The 26,044-nt window shown below is 39.1% G+C and overlaps 1 protein-coding gene across 1 annotated transcript in view; it reads right to left on the reverse strand.

Moving 5' to 3' along the window:
• Nucleotides 1-1,611: 1,611 nt before the first annotated feature.
• The window catches only part of si:ch211-159i8.4 (matrix-remodeling-associated protein 5), a 42,784-nt gene continuing 18,351 nt past the window's right edge, over nucleotides 1,612-26,044 (reverse strand). The window contains exons 2-7 of the mRNA XM_049484345.1: nucleotides 24,242-24,459; nucleotides 22,912-23,041; nucleotides 22,257-22,647; nucleotides 14,654-17,857; nucleotides 9,077-9,980; nucleotides 1,612-4,745 (exon numbers count right to left, since the gene is read on the reverse strand). Coding sequence (XP_049340302.1) covers nucleotides 2,837-4,745; nucleotides 9,077-9,980; nucleotides 14,654-17,857; nucleotides 22,257-22,647; nucleotides 22,912-23,041; nucleotides 24,242-24,435 — 6,732 coding nt within the window. The 5' untranslated portion in view covers nucleotides 24,436-24,459 and the 3' untranslated portion in view covers nucleotides 1,612-2,836. The remainder of the gene's footprint in view (nucleotides 4,746-9,076; nucleotides 9,981-14,653; nucleotides 17,858-22,256; nucleotides 22,648-22,911; nucleotides 23,042-24,241; nucleotides 24,460-26,044) is intronic.

The raw sequence follows: 26,044 nt of genomic DNA on the forward strand, positions 1-26,044 counted from the left end.
TCTTTTCTGAACCGGTTAGCATTAGCATTAGGTCTGTGTCCAGCTGTAAGACTAGCTAGGTAGGAATATCCCTTCTAGCGCAGTCATGCTACACATGCAAGCGTGAACTGTGATGATTATTACGAAAATGTACGTCAGAAAGCAAAACTAGTCTTTATTGACTCAGAAGAAGGAAAAATTATCCATATTTACCCGAGACATATTAGCTCTGCCAAATATAATTTATTTTACCTTAATCTTGGATACACAGCTTGCATAATAATATAATGACATGTTGCATCATAAACTTCTGGTAAAATCTGGAGAAATTGCTGTATTTATTATATCCCACTATATACCACAGACAAAAATAAATTGCAATTTTACATTTTCCATTTTTGCCAATATCAGGCAGTCCGAACTGATAACTCAATAAATGCTGTGTATTCTTTAACATATAATTTTATTCCCTTGTTATTTTCCAAACACTTCCGTCTCATTCCTTTTATCCTCCTGAGTGTGGCTGTAAGTATTTCATAGAACTGGCTGCTCGTGTCTGATCTCTGCTGCAGCCACCAGAACAATGCTAACATTTTTTGGGCCACACAAGGCTCTCTTCTGCTCTGACAGTCAAAGGCGGGTTTGTCCCAGCTTATGAATGCATGGAATCTTGTGGGGTATATACAGTCGTATACAAATGTCCCCGTTCACATTACATGTTTTGTTGATTTACATGTATTAACCACTACTGTGTGTTAGGTATGGTTCACTCATTTACACATTCACTATTTACTATTTACTATAGTGATCACTATATAGTGAACTGACTTGAGATTGAGGATGTCTGACTGCAATGCAATGCATTATGGTATACATTGGAAATTTTACAGTACACTGTACACTACATTTTTTATTGGTGTTTGGTGCATTATATAGGGAAAAAATGTGCCACTGAGATTTCAAACAGCACTACAAACTCAATGGGCATATATGCAGCTGAAACAGGCAGCCTAGGGCACACCAACTCTGTCAACATTAACATTTATAACATTCATTTATTTACAATAACATTATAGTCATTATGGGTTTTAGAAAAATGTGTTTTGGGAAGGGGGGTAGAGCACTAATCTTTTGTCCTTAATTATTTTTTGTCCTTACATTACTTTTATTTTTATACTTTATGTTTTGAAAACAGTATATTTGACTTTTACTTAAATAAAAACATTGAGTTGATAAAAGTATTTTAGACCCTAGTATCTTTAATTCTTCATAAGTAATGAATGTGAATACTTTTGACACCTTTGCTTAAGAATCTCTTCAGTCCCAATTAAGTGCAAAACCATTTTCCATTTTCCTGTAGAAAAATGAAAATGTACAGGTACGTATTCTTGCAATTTTTAGCAAAATACTAAAAATTTTAGTTTTCAAAAATAATAGGAATATCCTGTTCAAGTGGTTACTTTTTTAAGCCCTATTTTTACCCATGCTCACTTTGCTTTTCATTTACTGGCTCTGTGAAAAGCCTTTAGCAAAAGCTAAATGCAATGCCTTTTTTGGAAAAGAAAATTGGAGGCAAGATAAAAAAATGTAAAAGCTAACATTAGCCAGTCACATAAGGCACTACTCAGAGGGTAATATTTAATTCACATAATTTATTTGGAATTAAGGATGCCAGGATTAGGATTTTTAAGGTCCCCCCCCATCACATGATGCATCCCTGGTGTGGGGTGTGCCAGGCTGGAGACATCATGTGATCAGTGAAAAATGTGGGGACTGAGGAGTGTGGGAGTTAAAGGGTTCAGGCACACATATTACAAATCAGCCACGAATTACTCTATAAACAACTTTGGCTAATATAAATCAGTACATTCACTATCGTTAATTAATCATTAACTATTGTTTTTGGCTAGACTCAGTCTAAACATTTGTGAACTTTTAAGTTATTGAGAAAAAATAAGACAGGTTAAGTGTGTAACCAGTTACCTTATCAATTTTTGCATCACCCAACTCTTTTTTGCTGAATTGAACACTACTCCAGTACTACTACAACTTCACATTTAAACAGTTTGTCATTTTTACTTAGACATTAAACATACAGTATATTCCCTTAAAAACATTTAAACATGGGCTTTTTTATATAAAACTGTATCAAATAGAAATCAACATCCAAACAATAAGGTCTCACCTAAACCTATTTTGAGTTTTATTACCAATACCTTTACACATGTTACAAAGTTCAAAACATATATATATATATGCTCCAAATAGTTGAATATATAATTTTATGTACAGACCAATATTTTCATAAATTAAGTAAAAAACATTAATAAAAATCACATTGGGTCATTAGAGCATCGGCTTCTTGGTTTCAAACCCATGACCACAACAAAAGCATTAGTCTTTTTGTAAAAGTACAAAAAAATGTCCATTTAAATATTGCTTTACTTTGTGAACTTTACGTGGAGATAATGTCTTCTTAGGTATTATTTACATTTATTTATAGATAGATGTAATATTTTGTACATGAAAAGGCCCACATCTTTTAAAATGGTCTATATTCTTAATAATTCCCTAGAACTAAACAGGATGGTTTTGTTATTGTAACTATGTCTGTATTATGTGTCATTCAAAAATCAGTCTGTGTTGAAACACTCCTTATAACGTCACTGTGGATGGGAGGGGCTAACCTGCAGGTCCATTGATTTCCGCAAAAACGTCTTTAAAAGTAGTTTTTTGTTGTTGTTTACTCTATGTATATAGACTGTATTGACAGTGTTTACATTGTACACCACACACGTTTATTAAAATAAAACATTAAATATTTTTCCATGATATGAGCCCTTAAACTCCAACACATTCAGATTACTTGAAGGTATGTTGCTTTAAAGTCCATGCCCAAGGCATTTTTTGCATTACATTTATAAATTCCTGAGTTCATTAGACTGGGATCCTGTATGACCAAACTGCCGTCCTCTGTCATGTGAATTCCACCCAGCACAGTGAAGCGATTATTGGGCACGAGAGTGGTCCGTCCGGGTAGTGTCCAGGAAATGTCTGGTTTAGGAATTCCTGTAGCGATGCAGTTTAGGGTCACCGGAGATCCTTTTGTAACCCTTGTTATGGAAGGGGGTGCACTAGTGATCTGTGGTGGAAACACCATAATTGTCACTGGATACGACAGTGTTGATGTTCCAAATGAGTTTGTGGCTTTACAAATGTAAGTCCCTCTGTCAAACTTTGCAGTTTCTCTGAGTTGAAGCGTTCCATTTGAATAGTAAGTGACTCGTCCAATTACTTGAGGTCTGTCCAATACCAGACCATTTGGCATAGTCCAGATGATGGTTGCTTGGGGCCAGCCCTCCACTGTGCATGGCATGTTCAGAGTCTGTCCAAACGAAATCTTCATAGGTGCAGCTGTACCTCGAATTTGAGGCTTCCTTCCAGGTTCCAAAGCATAGCGCTTTTCTGCTTGTCCCGCAACATTTTTGGCCAGGCACCGATAAACACCTTTGTCGCTGTGCCCTGGCTGAATTATGTGCAAAGTCCCATTTTCTAAGGAGTGAATAAACCTCTTAAGTTTCATGCCTGGGGCCAACACTGTGCTGTTGGGCAGAATCCAGACAAACTCTGGCTTTGGCTTGCCTATGGCCCGGCATGCCAAAGTGATATCATCTCCATCTGGTTTGAGGGATAAAACCTCAATATTTGGCATTGGAAAGCTTGGCTTTTCAGCAAGTGACGCAACCTCGAGGTCAACTGCTAGGCTAGCCTCTCCAAAGTAATTTTTGGCCACACAAAGGAACTGACCTTCATCGGTTTTTCGTACACCTCGTAATTCAAGAGTACCATTCCTATGGACCTGAAACCTGCCCCCTATGTAAGGTGAAGGCAGGGACATGCCATATGATGTCGTCCAAGTAATTTGAGGCTCGGGCATGCCATCAGCTTTACAGTGCAGGAGCAGGGTTTGATAAAACACAGCCAAGACTTTTCTCTCCGTGTGACCACTTTTTCCATCGATATGTGGCTCCCTGACCTCTACTTGGAGCTTTACATTCTTAATATCATCTCCAGCTGAGTTCCTTGCAACACATGCATACTTTCCTTGGTCGGCCATAGTCACTTTTTTAATGATGAGTGTCCCATCATTCAGTATTTGATATCTGACTGAAGATGACGTTATAATTTCATTGGTTGGTGAAATCCAAATTATCATAGGTGGAGGTTCACCTGTAGCATCACACGTCATCTTGGCTGCTTGACCAAGAGGAGCCAAGAGAGACGTCTGGTCTTTGGAAGCAATTCTGGGTGAATTTGGAACGACTTGGACGTTGACTTTCATTGCATCCTCTCCCAGTGTGTTCTTTGCATAGCATGTGTAATCTCCCTCATCGTTTTTCCCCATTTGTTGCAACAAGAGCGTGCCGTTCTCAAATATAACAAAGCGACGGTTGCGAGTTCCACTGTCATCTGCCTGGAGAGCATTGTTTATGACCGTTCCATCTGGAAGGCTCCATGATACTTTGGGATCTGGAAGACCTGAAGCTACACAGTCCACAAGAAAGTTCTCTCCATCTGTAACTCTCTTCTGTTGGCTGCCCATGTTCTCTATCTTAGGTGGCTTCATAAGTACCTCCACATGAAACAGCTCCATATCTTCACCATTAGGCCTTTGATACATGCAGAGGTAACTGCCGCCATCTTTCTCCGTCAGTTGCAGGATCCTCAGAGTGCCGTTAGGGAATGCAGTGATGTGTCTCTGAGGACTGGAGACAAAAATAGAGAAATAGTCGTGAAATGTTTGAAAAAGACATTTTCGTTCCTAGTTATTTAAAAGCACCATGAGCGCTCTGCCCTCTCTAATGTCAGAAAGATGATCAAAGTATCTTTTTTTCCACAGTTTTGACTGCTGTTATTTTTGTCACCTCTTTATCTCAGAGACAGTCTTGTTCTGTGGCAGTTTATATCATTTTTTTGGCTCACAGCCAGTTGAAAGCTAAAGTACAAATAAGGTTTGGATACATTTATTGTTTTAAGTCATGCAATGTGAGATTTAACTGAAGCTTGATAAAGGACACAATTCCTGGGTTCATCGTAGCAGTTGTATTGTCTGGATCAGCAGGGTTTATTTGGGTTTCCTGTCTGACACCGCAGGCTGTTTAAGCTTTATCAGACGTTGTTTAAATTGCAATACGGATGTGTTGAGACTTTTGAAGTTCTCGTAGTAGTGGAAAAGATGTGCAACTGCAAGTTGTATGATGAATGTCCATGCGTGGTTTTAATTATCTCACACCAGCTGTGTTTTGTAAATGTCTTTGTCCTACATCAGTGAGTGTCTGGCTTGTGGAGTAACGTTCTGTAGAAAGACTGATTTATATTGTGGTAGACCCACTACATTAGCAGATGCTAGAAAAAGGAAGCTAGGTCTAAAAACCTTCCTTCCAGTTTCTCACAGAGATCATGTTATGTTGTATGTTTCAAACATTTACCTTATACACTATGTACAACCCTAAATTAGAAAAGGTTTGACCACAATGGAAAATAAGTGTGGTGTATCTTACAATGAGTAAGACTTTTATTTGACTGCAGACAGTATGAACCCAACAGATTTCATGTTTCGTCTTATCAACCTAATTTCCTTTATTAATATACAACATTCCTGCATTTCAGGCCTGCCACACATTGCAAAAAAAAATTGGGATGGTAAAGCATTGACCACTTTGTAATGTTGCTATTCCTTCTCACAACATTTAAAAAACATATGGCACTGAGGATACCAATCGATGAAATGTTTGTTGTTGTTTTGTCCTATTTTTTCAGCAAACATGTCTTTGCAGCAGTGCATGTTCAACATTTTTGTCACATTTTTCATTTTCAAATTCTCCACATATTGTATTCTGTATTGGGTCTAGTTAAGTACCATACCCTCTTATTTCCCAGCCTTGTTTTTGTAATATGTGCACGATGTGGTTTTGCATCGCCATGTTTAAAAATATGATATTTAAAATGGACGTTCCTGGATAAGATGCCAGCTTGAAAGCAGCATTTGTTGCTCTAAGATCTCATTGTACAGTTGTGGTCAAAAGTTTACATACACTTGTAAAAAAACATAATGTTATGGCTGTCTTGAGTTTTCAATAAGTTCTACAACTCTTATTTTTCTGTGATAGAGTGATCGGAACACATACATGTTTGTCACAAAAAACTGTCATAAAATTTGGTTCTTTCATAAATTTTTTATGGGTCTGCTGAAAATGTCACCAAATCTGCTGGGTCAAAAATATACATACAGCAACAAAATTTGTCAATTTTGGTGATGTAGCGAGTTGTGTCAATCAAATTAGCTTCATGTCATGGCCTCTTCACTTCTTGTAAGTGATTCTGATTGACTACAGCTGTTGACTTCTCATGAGCCCATTTAAATAGGGCTCATTTGACCCAGTGATTAGACTCAGCTACAAAAGCTACAATGGGAAAGTCAAAGGAACTCAGTGTGGATCTGAAAAAGCGAATTATTGACTTGAACAAGTCAGGGAAGTCACTTGGAGCCATTTCAAAGCAGCTACAGTTCCCAAGAGCAACTGTGCAGACAATTATACGCAAGTATAAAGTGCATGGAACAGTTGTGTCACTGCCACGATCAGGAAGAAAACGCAAGCTATCACATGCTGCCGAGAGGAGATTGGTCAGGATGGTCAAGAGTCAACCAAGAATCACCAAGAAGCAGGTCTGCAAGGATTTGGAAGCTGATGGAACACAGATGTCAGTCTCCACAGTCAAGCGTGTTTTACATCGCCATGGACTGAGAGGCTGCCGTGCAAGAAAGAAGCCCTTGCTCCAGAAAAGGCACCTTAAGACTCGGCTGAAGTTTGCTGCTGATCACATGGACAAAGATAAAACCTTCTGGAGGAAAGTTCTCTGGTCAGACGAATCAAAAATTGAGCTGTTTGGCCACAACACCCAGCAATATGTTTGGAGGAGAAAAGGTGAGGCCTTTAATCCCAGGAACACCATGCCTACTGTCAAGCATGGTGGTGGTAGTATTATGCTCTGGGGATGTTTTGCTGCCAGTGGAACTGGTTCTTTGCAGAAAGTAAATGGGATAATGAAGAAGGAGGATTACCTCCAAATTCTGCAGGAAAACTTAAAACCATCAGCCCGAAGGTTGGGTCTTGGGCGCAGTTGGGTGTTCCAACAAGACAATGACCCAAAACACACATCAAAAGTGGTAAAGGAATGGCTAAACCAGGCTAGAATTAAGGTTTTAGAATGGCCTTCCCAAAGTCCTGACTTAAACCCCATTGAGAACATGTGGACAGTGCTAAAGAAACGGGTTCATGCAAGAAAACCATCACATTTAGCTGAACTGCACCAATTCTGTCAAGAAGAGTGGTCAAACATTCGACCTGAAGCTTGCCAGGAGCTTGTGGATGGCTACCAAAAGCGCCTAGTTGCCGTGAAAATGGCCAAGGGACATGTAACCAAATACTAATGTTGCTGTATGTATATTTTTGACCCAGCAGATTTGGTGACATTTTCAGCAGACCCATAATAAATTTATGAAAGAACCAAATTTTATGACTGTTTTTTGTGACAAACATGTATGTGTTCCGATCACTCTATCACAGAAAAATAAGAGTTGTAGAACTTATTGAAAACTCAAGACAGCCATAACATTATGTTTTTTTACAAGTGTATGTAAACTTTTGACCACAACTGTACATTAAAGAAGTGCACTGACACAACCCCATATTATTACAGACATGACACTTGATACATTCACTTGATAGCTATTTTTATCTTTGCTCTGGCACACACATAGTCCATTGTTTCCAACCAAAAAACATGGTTAACATATGGATTCTGTTTTGCACAGTCTAGTTTGTGACTGTGTCTCTGTAGTGTAGTGCTTGATAAGGGTTGGTCAAAGTAATCCTTCGCCCATGAGGTTATATCTGCTCTTGGAGAATGACCGTTTTTGCAGTGCCGTCTGAGAGATGTATGGTTTACCATATTTTTCGCACTAAAAGGTGCACTAGATTATATGGTGCACTTAATGCGACACTAGTAACTAGTAGTAGGAACAGGGGTGTCACCAAGTTTTCTTGGGTGCAAGACCTGTAACGCTAAGTTAAGTAAAAAAAACCTCTTTTAATTCTTAAAAAGAAACATTTCAGACGAGTCAGACAAGTCAAACGAGATGTTAATCTACACAAATTTCTCTCTTAAAAACAGTTTATTTGGATGAGTAAAGTGCTTCCGTTTATTTTCAGTAAGCTTAGATTTCCATATTTCCACTAAAGCTGAAGCCTTAGCATTAGCGCTATAACCGCTAGCAACAGAGCTACACTGAGGAAACCCGAGTGTTCCGATAAGCCAGGGTGATGTTAGCAAGCGGTTTGTCCCACGTAGCTTGTTTTTACAAAGTAAATGCGCATGTTACAGTCCGACATACTCGCCTTTGAACAGCAAAAGAGCTAGCACTGTGGTTAGCAGCTAATGCTAATACTGCTCCAGCAGTGCTAGGCCGGGGTAAGCAGCAGGCTACAGGCCAATAATACTCACCTCTGGACCTCCAAAAAGCTAGCGCTTAGCGCGGTTAGCAACTAATGTTAATACTGCAGGAGAACTAAACTGAAGCTCTTTTATAAAGCTGTACTTCAGAGGAGTGGCTTTACTGCTTCCTACAACCTGACTGATTTTTGGGAAAATCAAAGGATTTTATGTGAACCTTATATTGTGAAAATATAGTAGGCAGTAGGCTTGCCCTTGGACTGAAATTCTTTTCGATTCCTTGATTCATTTAATAAAATTATGAGCTGTAGATGCAAATTCCTTACAATCTTTTTTTGAGGAACACTGTTTTTAAGTTTTCTCTTTTATTTGTTGACATACTAGAGCTTCTCAGCTAAAATGTATATTAATACATGAAAACAAAATGACCAGACAAAACATGACATTTCTTGGGTCTACACTGTCTGCAATGAAATAGAAGTAAAAGTAAATGTTGGATGCTCTGATTTGGGGTTGTACTGTACATATAAATGCCAACATAAATGTTATACAATGCCATTCAAAAATAACAAAGCACTGGTACCTGTAGCGATGTTCCAGCACAGCTTTGGATGGCAACCTCCAGACAGTGCCCCTGTGTGTTCCGGTGGACTCAGGACAGTGCAGAAACACAGTGGAGCCATACATAGCCGAGACACTGTGCTGCTGAGATGGACCTCTCCAGGGATCCGGAGACTCCTGCTTGATATTCAGATCCACCACTCTCTTAGCAAACCCCACCATATTTGTGGCTGAACATTCATATTTTCCTGCATCTGTAGGAGCGAGGCTTTTGATAAAAAGGGTTCCATTTGGAAAAATAAAGAGTCTTCTCCCAATGAACTGGGTGGGTTTCAATTGTGAACCGTCTGGAAGAACCCACTTAAGAAGAGGTACCGGTTCCCCTTTAGTTGTGCAATGCACGTAGATGCTTCGGCCAGTGTTTATGGCAATGCTCTCAGATGCCTCCTCTTTGATTGTTGGTGGTAAGGCACCAACATGCAGTTGGTAGGTCAGGGTGTCGGCCCCTGCAGCGTTACTAGCAATACACTTGTAGTCACCTTTACTTGAGAAGTTTGCAGAATGAATACTTAAAGTTCCATTGGGAAACAGTGAAACAGGTCCGTTGTGGACCGCTATGTCCCGTATAAACGTTCTGTCTGGAAGAATCCAGGAGACCTGGGCTTGAGGCTTCCCTACTGCAACACAGTCCAAGCTGAATGGCTTCCCCAGGTACACAGAGACGTGCTGATACTTGGGTCCCTCTATTTTGGGAGGTTCGGTCTGTACAGCGAGGGTAACCACCATGCGATCTGATCCAAATTTGTTCTGTGCGGTGCAAAGGTACTGACCCCTGTCCTGCAGCTGGACGTTCTTTATAACAAAAGTGCCATTCAGAAGTACCTCAAACCTCTGTCCGTGTTTGGTGTTGGCTTGTATTGTAGCACCTGTATAGAGAGAATATGCAGAAATGAATACATTATACATTATTTTGCTACATTAGCAGTAGGCCAGTCATGATATATACAATATTCTCACACAATATATGCAAGGTTCATTATAGAGAATTGTACAACAAATTCCTTGTTCCTACATCCCTTATCCATTTTTTTCAGCTCACCGGAGCATATAGGAGCACGTTCTCTATCTCTGTAAGCGTTATTATCTTCCTTTCACTCTGTTCTTCAAAGGTCAGGAGGACCCCACAGGACCACGGCAGAGGAGCTATTATTATTTGGGTCATGGATCACTCTTTCTTGGCATTGTAGTCGCTGACACTCTGATATGGTGGTGGTGTGTTAGTACGTAGTGTGTGTTGTGCTGGTAAAAACAGCAGTGCTGCTCACTGTCCTCTTTGTTAGACCACCTATGTATCTGCTCCATCTTGTAGATTAGGTAAAATCAGAGACAGAAGCTCTAAACCTGTTGCTGCAATCTGTTTGTGTTGGTCATCCTCTAGTCCAGGGCTTGCGTTGGCCAGATGTGGCCCGCAAGCATGAAACATCTGGCCCGTGAGGTTGTTTGAACTATAACGAATGATAATGAAATAAATAAAAAATAAAATGTTTCTCTGGCAAACTTTTGTTTACATTCCTCCCATCTCTTTGTCATGCTCGGTTCGACTTTAGTTTCTGCCCATTCTCATTTTTCCGCCCATTCTCCTTATAAGTCCTTTATTCCTAGCGATGTCCCAATTCACTAGCTGGGGCAGCGATAGTGTATTGGACCACAATTTTGACGACACCGGTTCAATCCCGATTTTTTCCTTTCTTCTTGGGTTTATCTGCTTCATTTTCCAAAAAGAGATATTTTTTTGTGGCCCGTCACGTAATGGCTTGAAAAATATCTGGCCCGCGGCCAAAACTATTTGCCAACCCCTGCTCTAGTCCTTTTCCACCATGCCAGTACAGTCACTGTAGTGCTAAGTAAGAATGACTCAGGTGGTCCTGCAGGATCCTGTAAAAGGAGGATAATAAAATATGCAAAAAAAAAGATACAGGACTTCAGTCTGTATTTAGAGAACTACAGTGCTACTTTATGCTTAGTGGAGCTAATAAGGCATATATTGAGTGCAGAAATAAAGAGGTTGTTATAATATTTTGTTTGGACTGTATAATCAACCTCAATCATTTTTGCCAATGTCGTTATTGTTTAATATTTTGTCTTAGCAATGAGAGCCCATGAACTTGAATAGTTTGGTCAGAACTGTTTTATAAACATTGTTTTATGTATTTATGCATGTTGTAATAATCCAATTTTAATGTCTGAATATTCATAATAGTCAGGGACAGACTGGGACCAAAAAATGGCCCTGGACTTTTTAGCCAAATAGGCCCACCAACTCTATAGCATATGTCTGGGATAGAGTGAAAATGTGTTGAATGGCAATGTTTTAGTAAAATTCAGGAAACATTATGTCTGTCATATCTCACCAAAATATCTCACCAAAATAGGTTTGATTTACTGTACATGCTAAAGTTTATTGTTTATTTGTTTATTAGTGTGATTCTTTTTGGAATGCCAGTCTTTAAACCTGCACAAAATTCTGTTTTTAAAACCAACTACTGTTCATTGCACTTGATACAGACAGAATAAAAGAAGAATAAAAACAGATTTAAAAAGATCTTAAAATAGAGTTTCAGGTCGTATCAAAATCTCAAAATGATCAAATTTCATCATGTGGAGGTTTTTCTCTAGATCCCATCACATAAAGTATCCTGTTAAGAATTAGCCTTTTTAAGAGATTTTACAGTTTTAATATTAAGCAAAACTTTTGTTAGCTTACAGTATATATTAAGCCAGGCAAACAGACCTAAAATTACTACAAATGACACAATGTAATTTAATCATGTTTCACATAGTCCGCCACACAAACACAAAAAAAAGATAAATATAAAATATTGCTCCCTCTTAAAACTTTTAACATAGAAAAAGATAGAGATTTAGCTCCCCTGTATGTAAATATTTGTTGCACTGCAGCCAAAAAGTTAGGGCTTCTTACCGTAGGCTAACTATTCACTCACTCTTTTTTGTTGGCTATGGAATTTATGCTTGACAAATACACAAATTATTATAGTAGCACCCCCTGCTGCTGTTGGTTGTTAGAGTCTACATTTTGGTCTACATTACGCTTTTTTTCACACTTATTTTCTGGCCATTTCTTGACTGCTTTTATCGTTAATTTAGGGAGGTGTGTGAGGTTAGTTGTCCACACAGGCGCTGCCATTTAAACTGGTGGATAATTAATCAAGAGAAATCAGGCAAAATTCACTGCGCGCTCTCTCTCTCTCTCTTTCTCTCTCTCTCTCTTTCTCTCTCTCTTTCTCTCTCTTTCTCTCTCTCTCTCTCTTTCGCAGTGCGGAGCTGAATTCAGCGCGAAGCTATAAATAATATACAACTCAGTTCAGTTAAATAAAAATAAGTAAGGACCTGTAAGTTAATAAAATATCGTTAAAAATAAAGGATAGGTTGAGTTTTTGGTGAGCTGTTTTCATAATTTGAAACTGAAACTAACCAAAACTTTTATTATTCTGTGCAAAACGCCTGTGATTGTTTTAAATGACTTTTTTAATGGATTGTTGTTTTTGTCCATTCTTTTATTTTGTTTATATATATACATTGTTCCTTTGAGTGTGGTTCGGTTTGTTTAATTTTTATCCCCAGACGCGTATTCGGTTTTTCCGGGGTTTTTTCAGTATTACAAGTCTTAGTAATTTTCTTTGGTCCTGTTTTTCGTTTCTTTTTTTTTTTAATTCATTAGATTATATTTTTGTCAACATTTTGGGTTTATTTTCGTTTGTTATTTTTTTAATAACATTAGTAATTACATCATTTATTTTCTTTTGTTCTTTTTTTTTACGGGGCGAAGTAACGCAATAGGTACTTTTACTGGTAACTAGTTCCGTTAGTAACTCAGTTAGTTTTTTGGAGAAGTAACGAGTAACTATAACTAATTACTTTTTCAAAGTAATGTGCCCAACACTGGTTTTCATTATATCAGTGGTATAAAATGCTATTATATTAACCAAATAATACAATTTATTGCAGTAGTTTTTGTAGAAATATACTGTCAAAATACAATAGTTATTCTCTCAGGCTTAATTAGAAGACTGAATAGAGACAGTGGCTGCAATATATTATTTCTTGAGCTTCAGTTGGTTTGTAAGTCATTTAACACAGCAGGGTTTTATGCTACACTCAGGCGGTAGTTTAGAAAAATGCATAGCTCTCAGTGTGGTTCTGTACTCATTATTTATGTGATTAATCAGCCTTAATCAGAGTCAGTGCATTGCCACATGACGCATAAGTGCTCTGTTTTTATATTTCTCCTCGGCTGACACTCAGATACACAAAATCAGCTGCTGGATTAACTGCCATATGTGCTATATATTGATTGTTTGTTACAGGCATGGTCAAATTCACAAATACATGCTAGTGCTTACAAAGGACCCTATTCACCAAGTTCATCCTGAAGCCTGGTCCACATTACAGAATAATTAGGCCAATTTTAAGGCCAATTTGCTCCTCAAAACCCTGCATTTTTTGTTCTACATGCATAGCTTTTTTAAACTTTTATTTTTCTGTTCCACCTGCAGCCTCTGCCATCTGTTGCACCATGTAATGTGGAACAATAAAGTTAGCTGGCTACAGAGACAAATTACTAGCAATGTTTTAATGCTTGGTATGAAGAAAATGGCCATAACAACATTTAAAGTAAACATTATGGTATTTTTTTTTACAAGAAAGATACTTTATTTATGTGTTTTTGTTTGCTTGCGCCACAATCCTCCCAGTGATTCTCAGCCCTCAGTTTTGTATTGTGTCTCCGTTTGAACAAAACAGCACAAAACCAAGGGGTAGAGCTAAATGGTAGGACCAAGGGGTGAAATGGGACTGGGCCTAAGCCTTATTCTGGACAACACAGACATAATCTCTGTCTGGAAAACTAAACTTAAAGGTATTATTTCATTACTTTTTTTTTTATTCTAACATTAGTTAAATTAATTAATTAAAAGGAATTATTGCTTGGCTTCGTCTGTGCAATGTAGATGTTCACTAGAAACTCCTGGACGGGTTCAACGTTGGCAGCCATTGCTCACTCTTTTTTGAGTGAATGATCTAAAAGTAGGTGTTTCATTCAAAGCAGATCATTAGCATTTTTTTAATGCCAGAAATTTCTTAAATTAATATAATTAGGTGTTAATGTATACATGTTAAAGCATGCAAATAATCTAGAAACTCACATACATTTTTAAAAATGCAAACGAATCATATCAGCACAAAATGTGGCACCAAAATCTCTCTTTTCTCTCTCTCTTTCTCTCTCTCTCTGTCACACACACGCGCACACACACAAACTTAAGCTTGAGCTTGTTAATTGAATCAGTCCCAATGAAACTACTGGTAAATGTTATGGGAAATATTTGTAAAAAAAAATGCATAAGTGGGTTATAAGATTTTTTTTTCCTCAAGAATGGTTGAAGAATTTGGCTCAATTTTTTGATGGATATCTTGTTTATGTACTGTACAAATTCCTTCAATGATAGAAATATTTCCTTACTCAGAATAAATTCAAATATTTATTAAACATATTGCAAATACAGAAATCTAGTTGTCTCACCTGTGGATACTTTGGTCCAAGAGATAGCAGGTTTGGGATCTCCTGATGCCTGACAGCGCAGAAGCACATTGGCCTCTGCCATTGCAGACATGGTGATGGCATCTGTTGTAATGATCCTGGGTTTGACACCGCTACCCATCAGGTTGGGAAAGGGAAGTGCAGTGCTCAGTTTCTTTATTCCAAAATGACTGTAGTGCCAGCGGTTGCCATACAGAATGCTGGCAGTTGTGTATGGTCTGCTGGTAGCTGTTACAACAGCAGGGGCTGTCACAGGTTTGTAGATGCTTGGGAAACGTGGAGTTGGTGGAGGCCCCAGTTTTGGCTGGGAAATTCTGGGTTTGGGAGTCACTAGCTTGCCTAGCTGTGGTAGGCGGTAGGCATCAAGCTGGGATTGGCGGTATCGGGTTCGAAGCCTATTGAAGAGTAAGTAGTCTCTGACTCTGGATGATGTGCTGATATTTGGTGGAATGATTCGAGGAATGGCGGTTGCCGCAGACCAAGGGATATAAGTTGTGGAGTCTGCTGTTTGTGCTGTGATTTCAGGTCGATTGGTGGACCCTGAATTCCTTCTGCCTGGGTGCAGCAAATGCCATGTTCTGTCATGAGAAGAATGATGCCCTGATCCATGAACTGTGGGCCAGATGGGGACTCGGTTGGTGTACGTCCAGAACGGAGGTGCAGTATAAGGTCTTGGCATTACTGGCATTTGGTTTCTTTTCTGGGTTAACCAAGGGTGAACGGGCAAGCCAGGAGAATTGTGTGGTTTGGCTTCTGAAAGGTCCACTCTGTGTCTGTTGAAGTTATTTAGAGAAGGTTTCTCTGTGGTTTGGGGTTCTGTGTGTGTTGTGGGAGGTTTAATGTTGGTAAATGCTGTGCTAGGAGAGATTGTAACTATTATATTGTTTTTCTCTGTTTCTCTGTTTCCATGTCCATACTTTTCATTAGCAGGTGCTTCTGTGGCAAAAGTGAGGTGTGTTGCACTTGGGAGATTTACTGGTTCTTGATATTGGTTGGTACCTTGAGATTCATTGTGCTTTTCTTTCTGTAAAGTAGAAGACTTTGGTCTTAGCATCACATTTGGACTATGATCTTTGGCCTGATGGTCATGCTCAATATTTTCTGTAGTTAGAAAATGAGTGTCCAGGGAGCTTATGGCTGATTTAGGAAGTATTGTAGTTGTTGGTGTTGTAAATGTTGTGGCTGGTGGAGGGCGTGTAGGTCTTGGTAGATGAAACCTTCTTGATCCAGGCCTTCTGCTGAATGGCCTTCTTCTTTGATTTGGAATGGGATTGTTGTTTGCCCTTATTTTTTCTTGTATTATCTGTTTATCTGTTTTTTGGGGGGTTGATGTGGTTAGGAAATATTTTCTGTAGCTTTGGTCTGTATGCTCCCTTTGGGGAGGCGGTACCTGTATCTGTTTAGTATGAATATGGTTAATTTGTGTAATTGTGGTAATACTTTTAGTTGGTGTAGTAGTTGGCGAATGTGTCTTTGGTGCAGGTGTTGTCATAGTTGTGGTAGTTGTTGTGGTAATTGTAGTTGTAGTAGTTGGTGTTGTAGTTGGTGTTGTTGTCACTTCTAGTGTTGTCATAACTGTCTTTGGTTGCATAGTTGAAACTTTAGCAGAAGCTTTCGCTAACATTTGCGCCCAACGGCCTGGGTCAAGCTCTTTGACTGACTTATTTGGTTTCCTCACATTCTCCTTAATTTTCTTTCCTTTAAAACCCTGCCGGTGGATTCCGCCTGAACCCCTATTTTTCCCATCTCCCCTATGTGGTGTTTGTTTTGAATTTGGTCTTTTAATCTCTTGGAATCCTGATCCTTCGTTGTCATCACCGCCAAATAAAGGTGATTCGACTTTGATTTTGCTTGAACCTTGAACATCTGTTGGGTCTTCTTCTGTTTCTGGCTCTTCTTCTTCTTTTTCACCAGTTACAACAACCAGATGAGACAACATGTCTGCCCCATAAAGATTAGCTGCTAAACAGCTGTATTCCCCAGAATCCTCATGCATCACTTTCTTAATGATCAGTGTATTGTTTTGCGACACATAGATTCGTCCCCTTGCTGCAGATGCCTTTAGAATCTCCTGCTTCGGTAGGTACCATCTGGTTTCGATTGGCTGAGATGAAGTAACTGAGCAAGGTAGACTCAATGACTCCCCATTCTCCACAGATATCTTCTTTCCATTTAAATCACTGGGACTTAGAAGACGTTCCCTAACTATGAGCCTGTAGGAAACGATGTCCACATCTGTCTCAGTCCTAACAAAGCAGTGATAGAGGCCACTGTCGGACAAACTTACATTTTTGATGATTAATCTGTTATGCTCCGACACAATTCTTTGGGAATCAGTGTTTTCTAGAGTTGTTAAATCAGGAAGCATCCACTCCACTGACTGATGTCCTGAGCTTAGAACATTACAATCCAGAGCAATCTCTGAGTGCTCCAGCACTGCCTGAATCCTCCCAGGGGCTCCTCTTGGGATCAAAGCCCAAGAAGAGACGCTATCTTCTTGCTCACCTCTTCCATTGAGGTGCTTTGATATAAAAGTGGAGAAGTTCAACACAAGCTTTTTTGTAGTGGTCTTACGCCTGTTCAACTGAAGCGTGACCCTGGGTTGCAGAAGCCAAGCTGGTTCAGCCATCAAATGTCCTTTGAGCTCTGTAAAGTAAGGGTTGTCCTCGCTTGTGGCCTGGGAATACTGAAAAGTCACCTTTGAAGTGTTCTGATGCCTTGCTTCTCGCTCCAGGATGGCTGGACTCTCGTAGTAGTAGGCAACCAGCCTCCACAGGTTCTGGAGAGCTTCCCTGTCAATCTCACACTCCAGCAGGGTCTGCAGGGTCACATTTACTGCCACCTCCTCCAGCCGTTTCATCTGTTCCCACACCATGGAAGTTCCTTCAACTGGTCGGGTTACGTCGCAAGCCACATGGGCCCTGTTTCCATGGCTGTCAGACAACATGAAAGTCAAGTGGCCGAGTGGATGCTCCAGGTCTTTGATGTAAGGAAGGTCTGGCTCCTGGTCCTCCCAGGCACTGCTCTCTCCTATTTTCAGTGGAGACTTAAGAGCGGGCCTGTCGCAGGACAGCTGGTGGGCTGAAAGCTGGAGAATCTGGCTGTTGTTGAGGGGCTGTGGTGAGGCACACACTGCACAGTTCTCTGGAGCTGCAGAGTCTCTCTCCTTTTTGCATTTAATCACTCCTGCAGAGAAAAAGAGGGCAAGAGAGCACTGGTCAAAATGTACTCATTAACAAATTAGTTGTAATGCAGTGGCAGTGGTTTCTCAGTGGTTAGAAAAGTATTTGACCCCTTACAGATTTCTTTTTTTTTTTTTTTTTGTCATACTTACATTATCAAACAAAATTTAATATCAGAGAAAGATAACCTGAGTAAATACAAAAAAACATTAAGTGTGATTAACTAGATTTTTTTGAAAGCTAAGTTTAATTTCACTAGCTACAACCAGGCCTAGTTACTCTAGAATCAAAAAAATCACTTAAATAAAACCTGTCTGACCGCATGAAGCAACTAAAAGGTCTCAAAAAGCAACACATTATGTCCTAATCTGAAAAAAGTTAAGAACAAGTGAGAAAATAAAGTCATACATTGATCACTCTGGGAAAGGTTACAAAATCATTTCTATAGCTTTGGAACTTTGGTAGACCACAGAGAGAGCCATTATTCCCAAATTGAGAAAACATGGAACACTGGTGAACCTTCCCAGGACCGGCCTACTGAAATTACTCCAAAAAGGGCATGGACCACTCATCCAGGAGGTCGCAAAAGAACCCAGAACAACATTAAAGAACTGCAGGTCTCACTTTTCTCAGTTAAGGTCAGTGTTAATTATTCAATAATTAAAAAGAGACTGAGCAAAAATAGTATCCATGTGAGAATCCAATGCAAAAACTACCGCTGACCAAATAGAAGAAGCCTCATATTTGCCTAAATACATCTTGATGATTACCAGGACAAAACTTAGGCTAATTTGGGTTCTGCAGCAGGACAATGATCCAAACAAATCAGCAGGTCCACCTCTGTGGCATGGTCTTAAACAGGCAGTAAATGCTTTAAAAATTGCCTAAATTAAAACAATTCTGCAGAGAAGAGTGGGCCAAAATTCCTCCACAGAAACTCATCACCAGTTATTGCAAATTCTTGTTTGCATTTCATGCTGCCAAGGGTGGCAAAACCAAGTTATCAGGTTTTGGGGCAAATACTTTGTCACACAGGGCCAGGTTGGCTTGGATAGACTTTTCTTCCCTTAATAAATATATTTTTTTAATATTTTATATTTACTATATATATATATGTGTTTGATTATTTAAAAAAATATAAGTATGATAAAAAAAGCAAAAACAAAAGAAACCTATAGGTGGCTAAATATTTTTTACACAGCACTGTATATATGAGTTTACTATGCAGATTGGTTAAATATGGAGCCCACATGCCATCTGTGTGTCCAGTACAAGTAGGGTGAAAATGTCTTGTGTTGTTTAAAGGTCAGAATAAAGATTTAGGTCATATATTTTGTCATTTGAATGCCAATTAAATCAGATTTCTTCATAAATGTCTTTCCGTAAATTAATGCACTAATGTAATATGATAATCCAATTTCGCATTAATGAGTCATGGGGTGTGTCACACCAGCGGCATAGAAAAATACAGAGCATGCAAAAACAAGGTGACCAAGCAAGAGAAAAAAATAAAGAGGCTAAACCAACAAGTATCTGTCTTCAAACAGGATTTAATTTAAAATATTTTGTTGGGTAATGTTTTTTTCTCCTCTCCCACTGCTGTAGATTGGTGCAGTTTAGCCAACCACTTTAATATCATCATTTCATCTCAATTGATTGGACAGGGGGTTATACCATTACACTAAACATTACACTCTTCAGTGCTTTGAGCAATATGACATATGATTGTCCACTTTTGTTGTTTAATTATTCTTTAAGGTATGCTAATATCTGCATAATGTGAGGGTCTTAAAATAAAACTAAAAAAGGATCTTTACACTCAAAATGGTCTTTTTCAAAGATTTCATCTTGTTTTTTGTCTGACTTGTTTAAGTTGTATCTGCTATTTAATTCAATAACACAGCCTCAAAATATAACTATAGGATGGGTAATAGCATAATCACAATAGCATCCTCACAGATAAAGTTTTGTTTATGCGTTTATGTGGCTTCCATATTATCACATCCCTTTGTTATTTTAAAACTGAAAAAACTATCAAATACCACAAACAACCACAAATGTTTCACTGCTGTGAATCAGGAGAGAGAAGCTGGTTAACATTAGCTTAGATAGCAGGATAACTTTTGCTGGCTAGCTAACTAGCTAAACTAGCTAAAACCCCACTTATAAGTGTTAAGACAAGAGTGATACAGATTGTGTGACTGCAGTTGACTGACTGACATGTATAGACTAGGGCTGTCAACATTAAAGCTTTTAACACAGGCGTTTGATTTGGAATCAGTCATTTGTTATTTTTTTAACCCAAGTTAAATTTTTTTACGCCAAAAAGTTTAACCCCAACCTTAGCCATAATCTGCTTTATCCACCACCCAACATGCATATTTTTTCTCTGGAGCGGTTCTAAACTTGTGTTTAGAATGTGATGTGTTCTTGATCCGACCCGGCTATCAAATATACTGCTTTTTAATTGAGCTAAACTGCTGATAAGGCGCAGCCAGATAACATACTGCTATGAACAAATGCTGTCTCTGCTGCTCCATGCTGTGATGACTGAGGGTGGTATGTGCAGTGTTCACTGCTCGCAGCCATGTGACTCTGTTCTGCACATCCCATTGAAAACACTGTGTTAAAGCAGCTTCACACTGCACAGATATAAGCTCTGGAACACAGAATCTTCTCACTATATTTATTTAGTTTCAATTTTAGATGTTAGGGCCTCAAATCTGTAAGCTAATTAAATTAATGTTCTTAGGTGTGTTTTTGACTGTTTTAGGCACAAAGTGCTATTTAAATGGAGCACTTTGCTAAACTCCTACGTTTTCTGAGTGACAGCACAAATCAGTGAGCTCCTGTTGCACATTACTGGATCAGCTTTTTTGTTCAGGTATAACAGAAAATTGACACATTGAAATGTTTTAATACCGTCCTCATTTAAAGATACACTTATTTTTTTTATTCAACAGTATGAGGTATTACCTTTTTTCTGCTCAACCCATCCATGGTATTGCTTTGTGGTTCTTTTTTTTATATTATTTTATTTAAGTTGTTTCCCATTTTGCACAGCCAATTACCCAACCCACTCATTAGGACTCCCCCTATCACTATTAATACCCCAAATCCAGGAGGATGAAGCACATGCACATGCTTCCTTTGATACATGTGAAGTCAGCCACCGTTTCTTTTCGAGCTGCTGCTGATGCAGCATTGCCGGGCAGCCAGCGCGCTTGGAGGACAGCGCAGCGCCTTGGTTCCAATACATCAGCTCACAGACGCCCTGTGCTGCAGACATCACCGTAGGAGTGATGAGGGAGAGCGCGTAATGTACCCACCCAGAGGGAGCAGGGCCAATTTTGCTCCCTCTGAGTGCTGGCAGCTTGATGGCAAAGTTCGAACCTGCGACCTCCCGCTCATAGTGGCAGAACTTTAGACTGATGGACCACTCGGGGCCTGTGGTTCTTTTTTTAAACCTTTACATTGTATAGAGGTCCTTTGAACTTTCAACAGTTTCTTAATATACACATCTTTTATACACATATCAACTTGGCTGGTCTACTTGGCTGGTCCATTGTAGTTGCCTAATAGATGCTCAACTAACATTTAACTAACATTCAATTGCATGTCTATTAAATGCAACTTAAGACGAAGTGCTTCACAATAGAACATAACCCTACACCTAACCCTCAAGCCTAACCTCAACCATGAATCAACCCTAAAACCTAATCCTAACAGAAACCTTGATATAAAACTTAAATCTAACCATAAACCCTTGTGATAAAGTGCTTTTAGAAACTGGTTTTCAGTCACCTTAAGGCGGTATGCTCACCATCTTTGGACCCAAACAAGTTTTCATACGGAAAACCATAATCTGCCAAAAATCATGTTATGTACCATCCAAATAAAGTGATACCAAAAATACTTCTCTAAAAATATGTACACAGCATGGAACCGATGTTTTTCATTTTTCCTGCAAAGAACCTCATTATTTTAAACTGTAAAATAGGACCAAAGCACATGCAACATCTATTTTTTTTATTTATTTATTTTGAATTTTTATTTTTTTTCCTTTTTCTCCCCAATTTACACAGCCAATTACCCAACCCACTCAACCCACTCATAAGGTTGGTTCCATTACATCAGCTCACAGACGCCTTGTGCTGTGGACATCACCCTTTGGAGTGATGTGGGGAGAGAGCGCCATCTACCCACCCAGAGGGAGCAGGGCCAATTTTGCTCCCTCTGAGCGCCGGCAGCTTGATGGCAAAGCTGCATGAGTCGAGGTTTGAACCGGCGACCTCCCGCTCATAGTGGCAGCATTTTAGACCACTGGACCACTCGGCGTGCAAAATCTTAACATCTTAGGGCAGACTATAGTTCATGTCAATTCATGTCAACACAGATCTCACCCTCATGCTGCTTGTCCCACTCTAAGAGCCAGCGGAGTTGGCAGTCGCAGGTCCAGGGATTTCCATGCAGGGTGAGGACCTCCAGTCTGCTCAGGTGCTGAAGAGTGGCAGGCAGCAGGTACTCCAGTAGGTTGTCTGCGAGGTGAAGGTGCCGCAGGCCCGAGCCCCAGAACGTGCCCAGGAGAGAGAGGGTGGTGAAGGTGTGTGGGTGAAGATCCTGCAGCTTGTTTCCTTCCAGCTGAAGCAGCTTTAGCGAGGTTAATCCGTTAAAGGAGAAAGGTTCGATGAAGGTGATCTGGTTGTGGTCGAGGTGAAGACGCACCAAGCTGGTCAGGCCCTCGAACATGCCGGGGTCTACCGACTTCAGCTTGTTGTAGCTAAGCTTTAGTATCTAAAAGAATAAAGAAGGACAGTGAGTGGATTGTGAATTTGTAGCTCATTTGATCTTTAATATATATATATATATATATATATATATATATATATATATATATTATTTAGGAGTGTGCCGATACTCAATATCAGTGTAGGTTCAATACTGAACAAAACCACAGGATCAAATATTGGAAATTTAGAAGTGCATTTAGACAGATGTATACTTACTTTAACAGAGGGAAGTATATTATCTGATAGACATGCTTGCTATATAGGTTACCTGGAGATAGCGTAAGGGGTACAAGGATCCTGAAGCCACAGAGCTGATGTCGTTCCCATGCAGCATCAGCATCTCTAGTTGGCGCAGGTTCTCGAAATCTGAAGGTCCCACAGCTACAATACTGTTATACCTACATACAAAATGAAAAAAAAGACTATGAATGTAGATTCACTTTAAACTTCAGGATAAAAAAAAAATATTTTCAAGTCAAGTTGTTTGATTTCCAAAATGATTCTTTTTTTATTTGAGCAAGTAACTGTGTTAACAATGTTCTTTATCATTCACATATCATTTTGTTTAATTATATTCATAAAAGAATAATCAAATAATCTATTGGGTATATTTGTGTAAGATGTTTTTTTTTTAATAATTCAAAAATATTGTAGGCTTTTTTAAAATTTGTAGTAATGTAGAGTTTTAGGCTTTAGGTGAGTCATCCACCATGGCCCATGCAGCTTGATTTAGGGCATGTTAGTGTGTCTTTGCTATCGTTACAATAAGAAAAATACACCTTACATGTCTTGAAATGCACAAAAGGCATGTACTAATTCTCTTAATTAATCACGGGTGTTTTGAGCATAGCATGCAATAGACCAATCAGCTTTCACTTGCCTGTTCCCTTTAAGAGCCAGGTGCACTCTGACTAGCGGGGTGTATGCACATTGGAGATGTGCCTGTGTTGATAATTCACTGCCAAGATGAAAGTCTGACTGTTGATATCTGGCTAAGTTTTTTTCAGTCAGTGGTGCACCTGCGTTTTTTCATTGCAGAGAAAGCAATACACCAGAAATTTACCTGAACACACCTTCTTTTCAGACCGACATAGATATATTCACAAGCTCCTTTGTTATTTGAACAACACAGACGAAAGGTGTGAAAATTAACCTTGGGCCCATTAGCTCCATCTGATACCTTTTTTTCCAATACTGGATGGGTGGGTGTGACAAAATACCTCTCTAAAAACCTTAAGCTTGGGATAAATGTCACCTTTTCAGTACCATAGTAACTCCAAATACAATGCCAAATCAACAGAGGAGTGGTTGAACATGAAAAGGTTGAATATTCTACAACAGGCAGGTCAAATTCAAGTCTGGTTTTCAACCTATTAGGGATTTGTAGCACTATTCAAAAACATGTTCCCACAAGCCTTATTATACCAACATGGAGCATTTTTACCAGGATCAATGGGTGAAAATCCCTGAAATAATATGCAAAGCTTATAAAAACGTACTCCAACAGCAAACTGCACCATGTACCAAGTTTTTACTATGAGGTTGAGTAGCTGTGAAAGAATTTTTTTCGACATCAGTGTAGAAACAGAAGGGCCTACCCCAGGTTGACTCTCTCCGTGTCTTTGGGCAGACTGCGAGGGGGTGAAGGTAGATGGCGGAAGGTGCAGTGCACCTCCTTTGGGCCGGGGCAGCTGCAGGAACGTGGACATGCACATAAACATGCAGGCAGGAGGAGCAGGAGCAGCAACAGTGCTGCCTTCAGCCAGGGAGCGGGGACACCCAGGGGAGCCATGACTCTCTCATGCCATCCTCTGACCTGCGAACAGTAAATCAGTGTAAGAGTCTGCCCCAGCGCCATTCAGAAGATAAAGGATATCTTTATCTTGTTAATACAAAAAGAAAAAAAGAAGGGTGCGCATTTCGGTACAACAGTTTTTTTTTACAAAAAGAATAAAGAAAATAAATCAAAGAACTTCAAAGAAAATTCAGTTTGACTACGCTTTAATGTGGACTGTGCCTTCCGCCAAAAAGTAGTTCCACAAAATCTGTCACAGAACTGAAACTTAACTACAAAACGGTGTATTGTTCATACAGACTAACACCACGAAAGTTAACTTGAAATCAAAATTGGGAATAAGTGAAGATGGTAACGTTAGGAGTGTGAAATAACGCTAATACTCTCCTCTCCTGCTCCACGGAGTCGTCTTCAGGTGAAAGCTGCGCATTTTTTGAGCATTTCTGTTTGTTGTGCTGGGTGGTGTTGGTTTTAGCTAGCCGGCTGGACTGTGTTTAGGTTAGCGTAGCTTGCTTTAGCTCAGCATTAGCTTAGTGTAGCTTAGCCTAGCCTGGCTGGTTAGCGTTCTGGCTGTCAGACGGCAGTAACCGAGCGATTTTCTTTCCCTTTTTTCCACAAAAGAATCAGCGCTGCGGGCGAGTGTGCCGCGGCTGAGTGCTAGCCTGTGCTAAGCTAACGCTGCTGCGGGTGTCCTGTATGTATAAGCCGTTACTCAGCAACTCGTCGGCGGAGTGATACAATTTTAGTTTGAGAAGGCTGTGATGTTATCACATATATCAGCACAGCTAGAACACTTCTCAACCAATCAGATTGTGAGGTCGGAACTAACTGTTGTATAAATACAAATACATGTCACCAGCTTGGTAAGACAAACTGACAACATCTCTGCTGTTCAGAAGCTAAGATGCACAACATAATGCAAATGTTTATGCCTTTTTTATTGATTAATTCCCTATAGTTTAATAATTACAAGAAATCCTTGTTGAAAACAATTTACCATCATTTATTAAGGTACTAATTATTAAACTATTATTATTCCTTTATTTATTTGTATTTGTGTTAGCAGTTTGCAAATGTATGTTGTGAATTAAACAATATAGCTTATCTAAAAAAGGAAATCAATTGGTCATTCACTATTAAGTGAAATGTCTTGTTTAATCAAAAATATGTGATATCCGATTACTCGATTAATCGAATCGATTTTTCAGTAGAGTACTCCATTACTAAAATAATCGATAGCTGCAGCCCTAACTGTATATGATATCAGTTTTTTCCAATTGGTAAAATGCACAATCAAACTGCAAAATACTTTATATCTCCTGCAAAATGAAGCACTGCGACCAAAACTACACATAGCATTATCAAAATCAAATATCCAAATACCTTTAAACATTTGATTCAATGCATATTACCAGAATACTGCCTACAAACTGTAACAAACTGTTAAAATAATAATGAAAAGCTCTCTTATTTTATTCCTTATTATTTCTAATTTCTTATCATATGTATTAAGTAACCTATATACACTTTACCAATATAAATAACTTAACAGATTTTAATAGATTCAAACAAAAGTTGGAAACGTACATACTACTCAGTGTAGCTG

Source organism: Astyanax mexicanus, chromosome 10 (assembly GCF_023375975.1).
Source record: "Astyanax mexicanus isolate ESR-SI-001 chromosome 10, AstMex3_surface, whole genome shotgun sequence".
NCBI lineage: Eukaryota > Metazoa > Chordata > Actinopteri > Characiformes > Acestrorhamphidae > Astyanax > Astyanax mexicanus.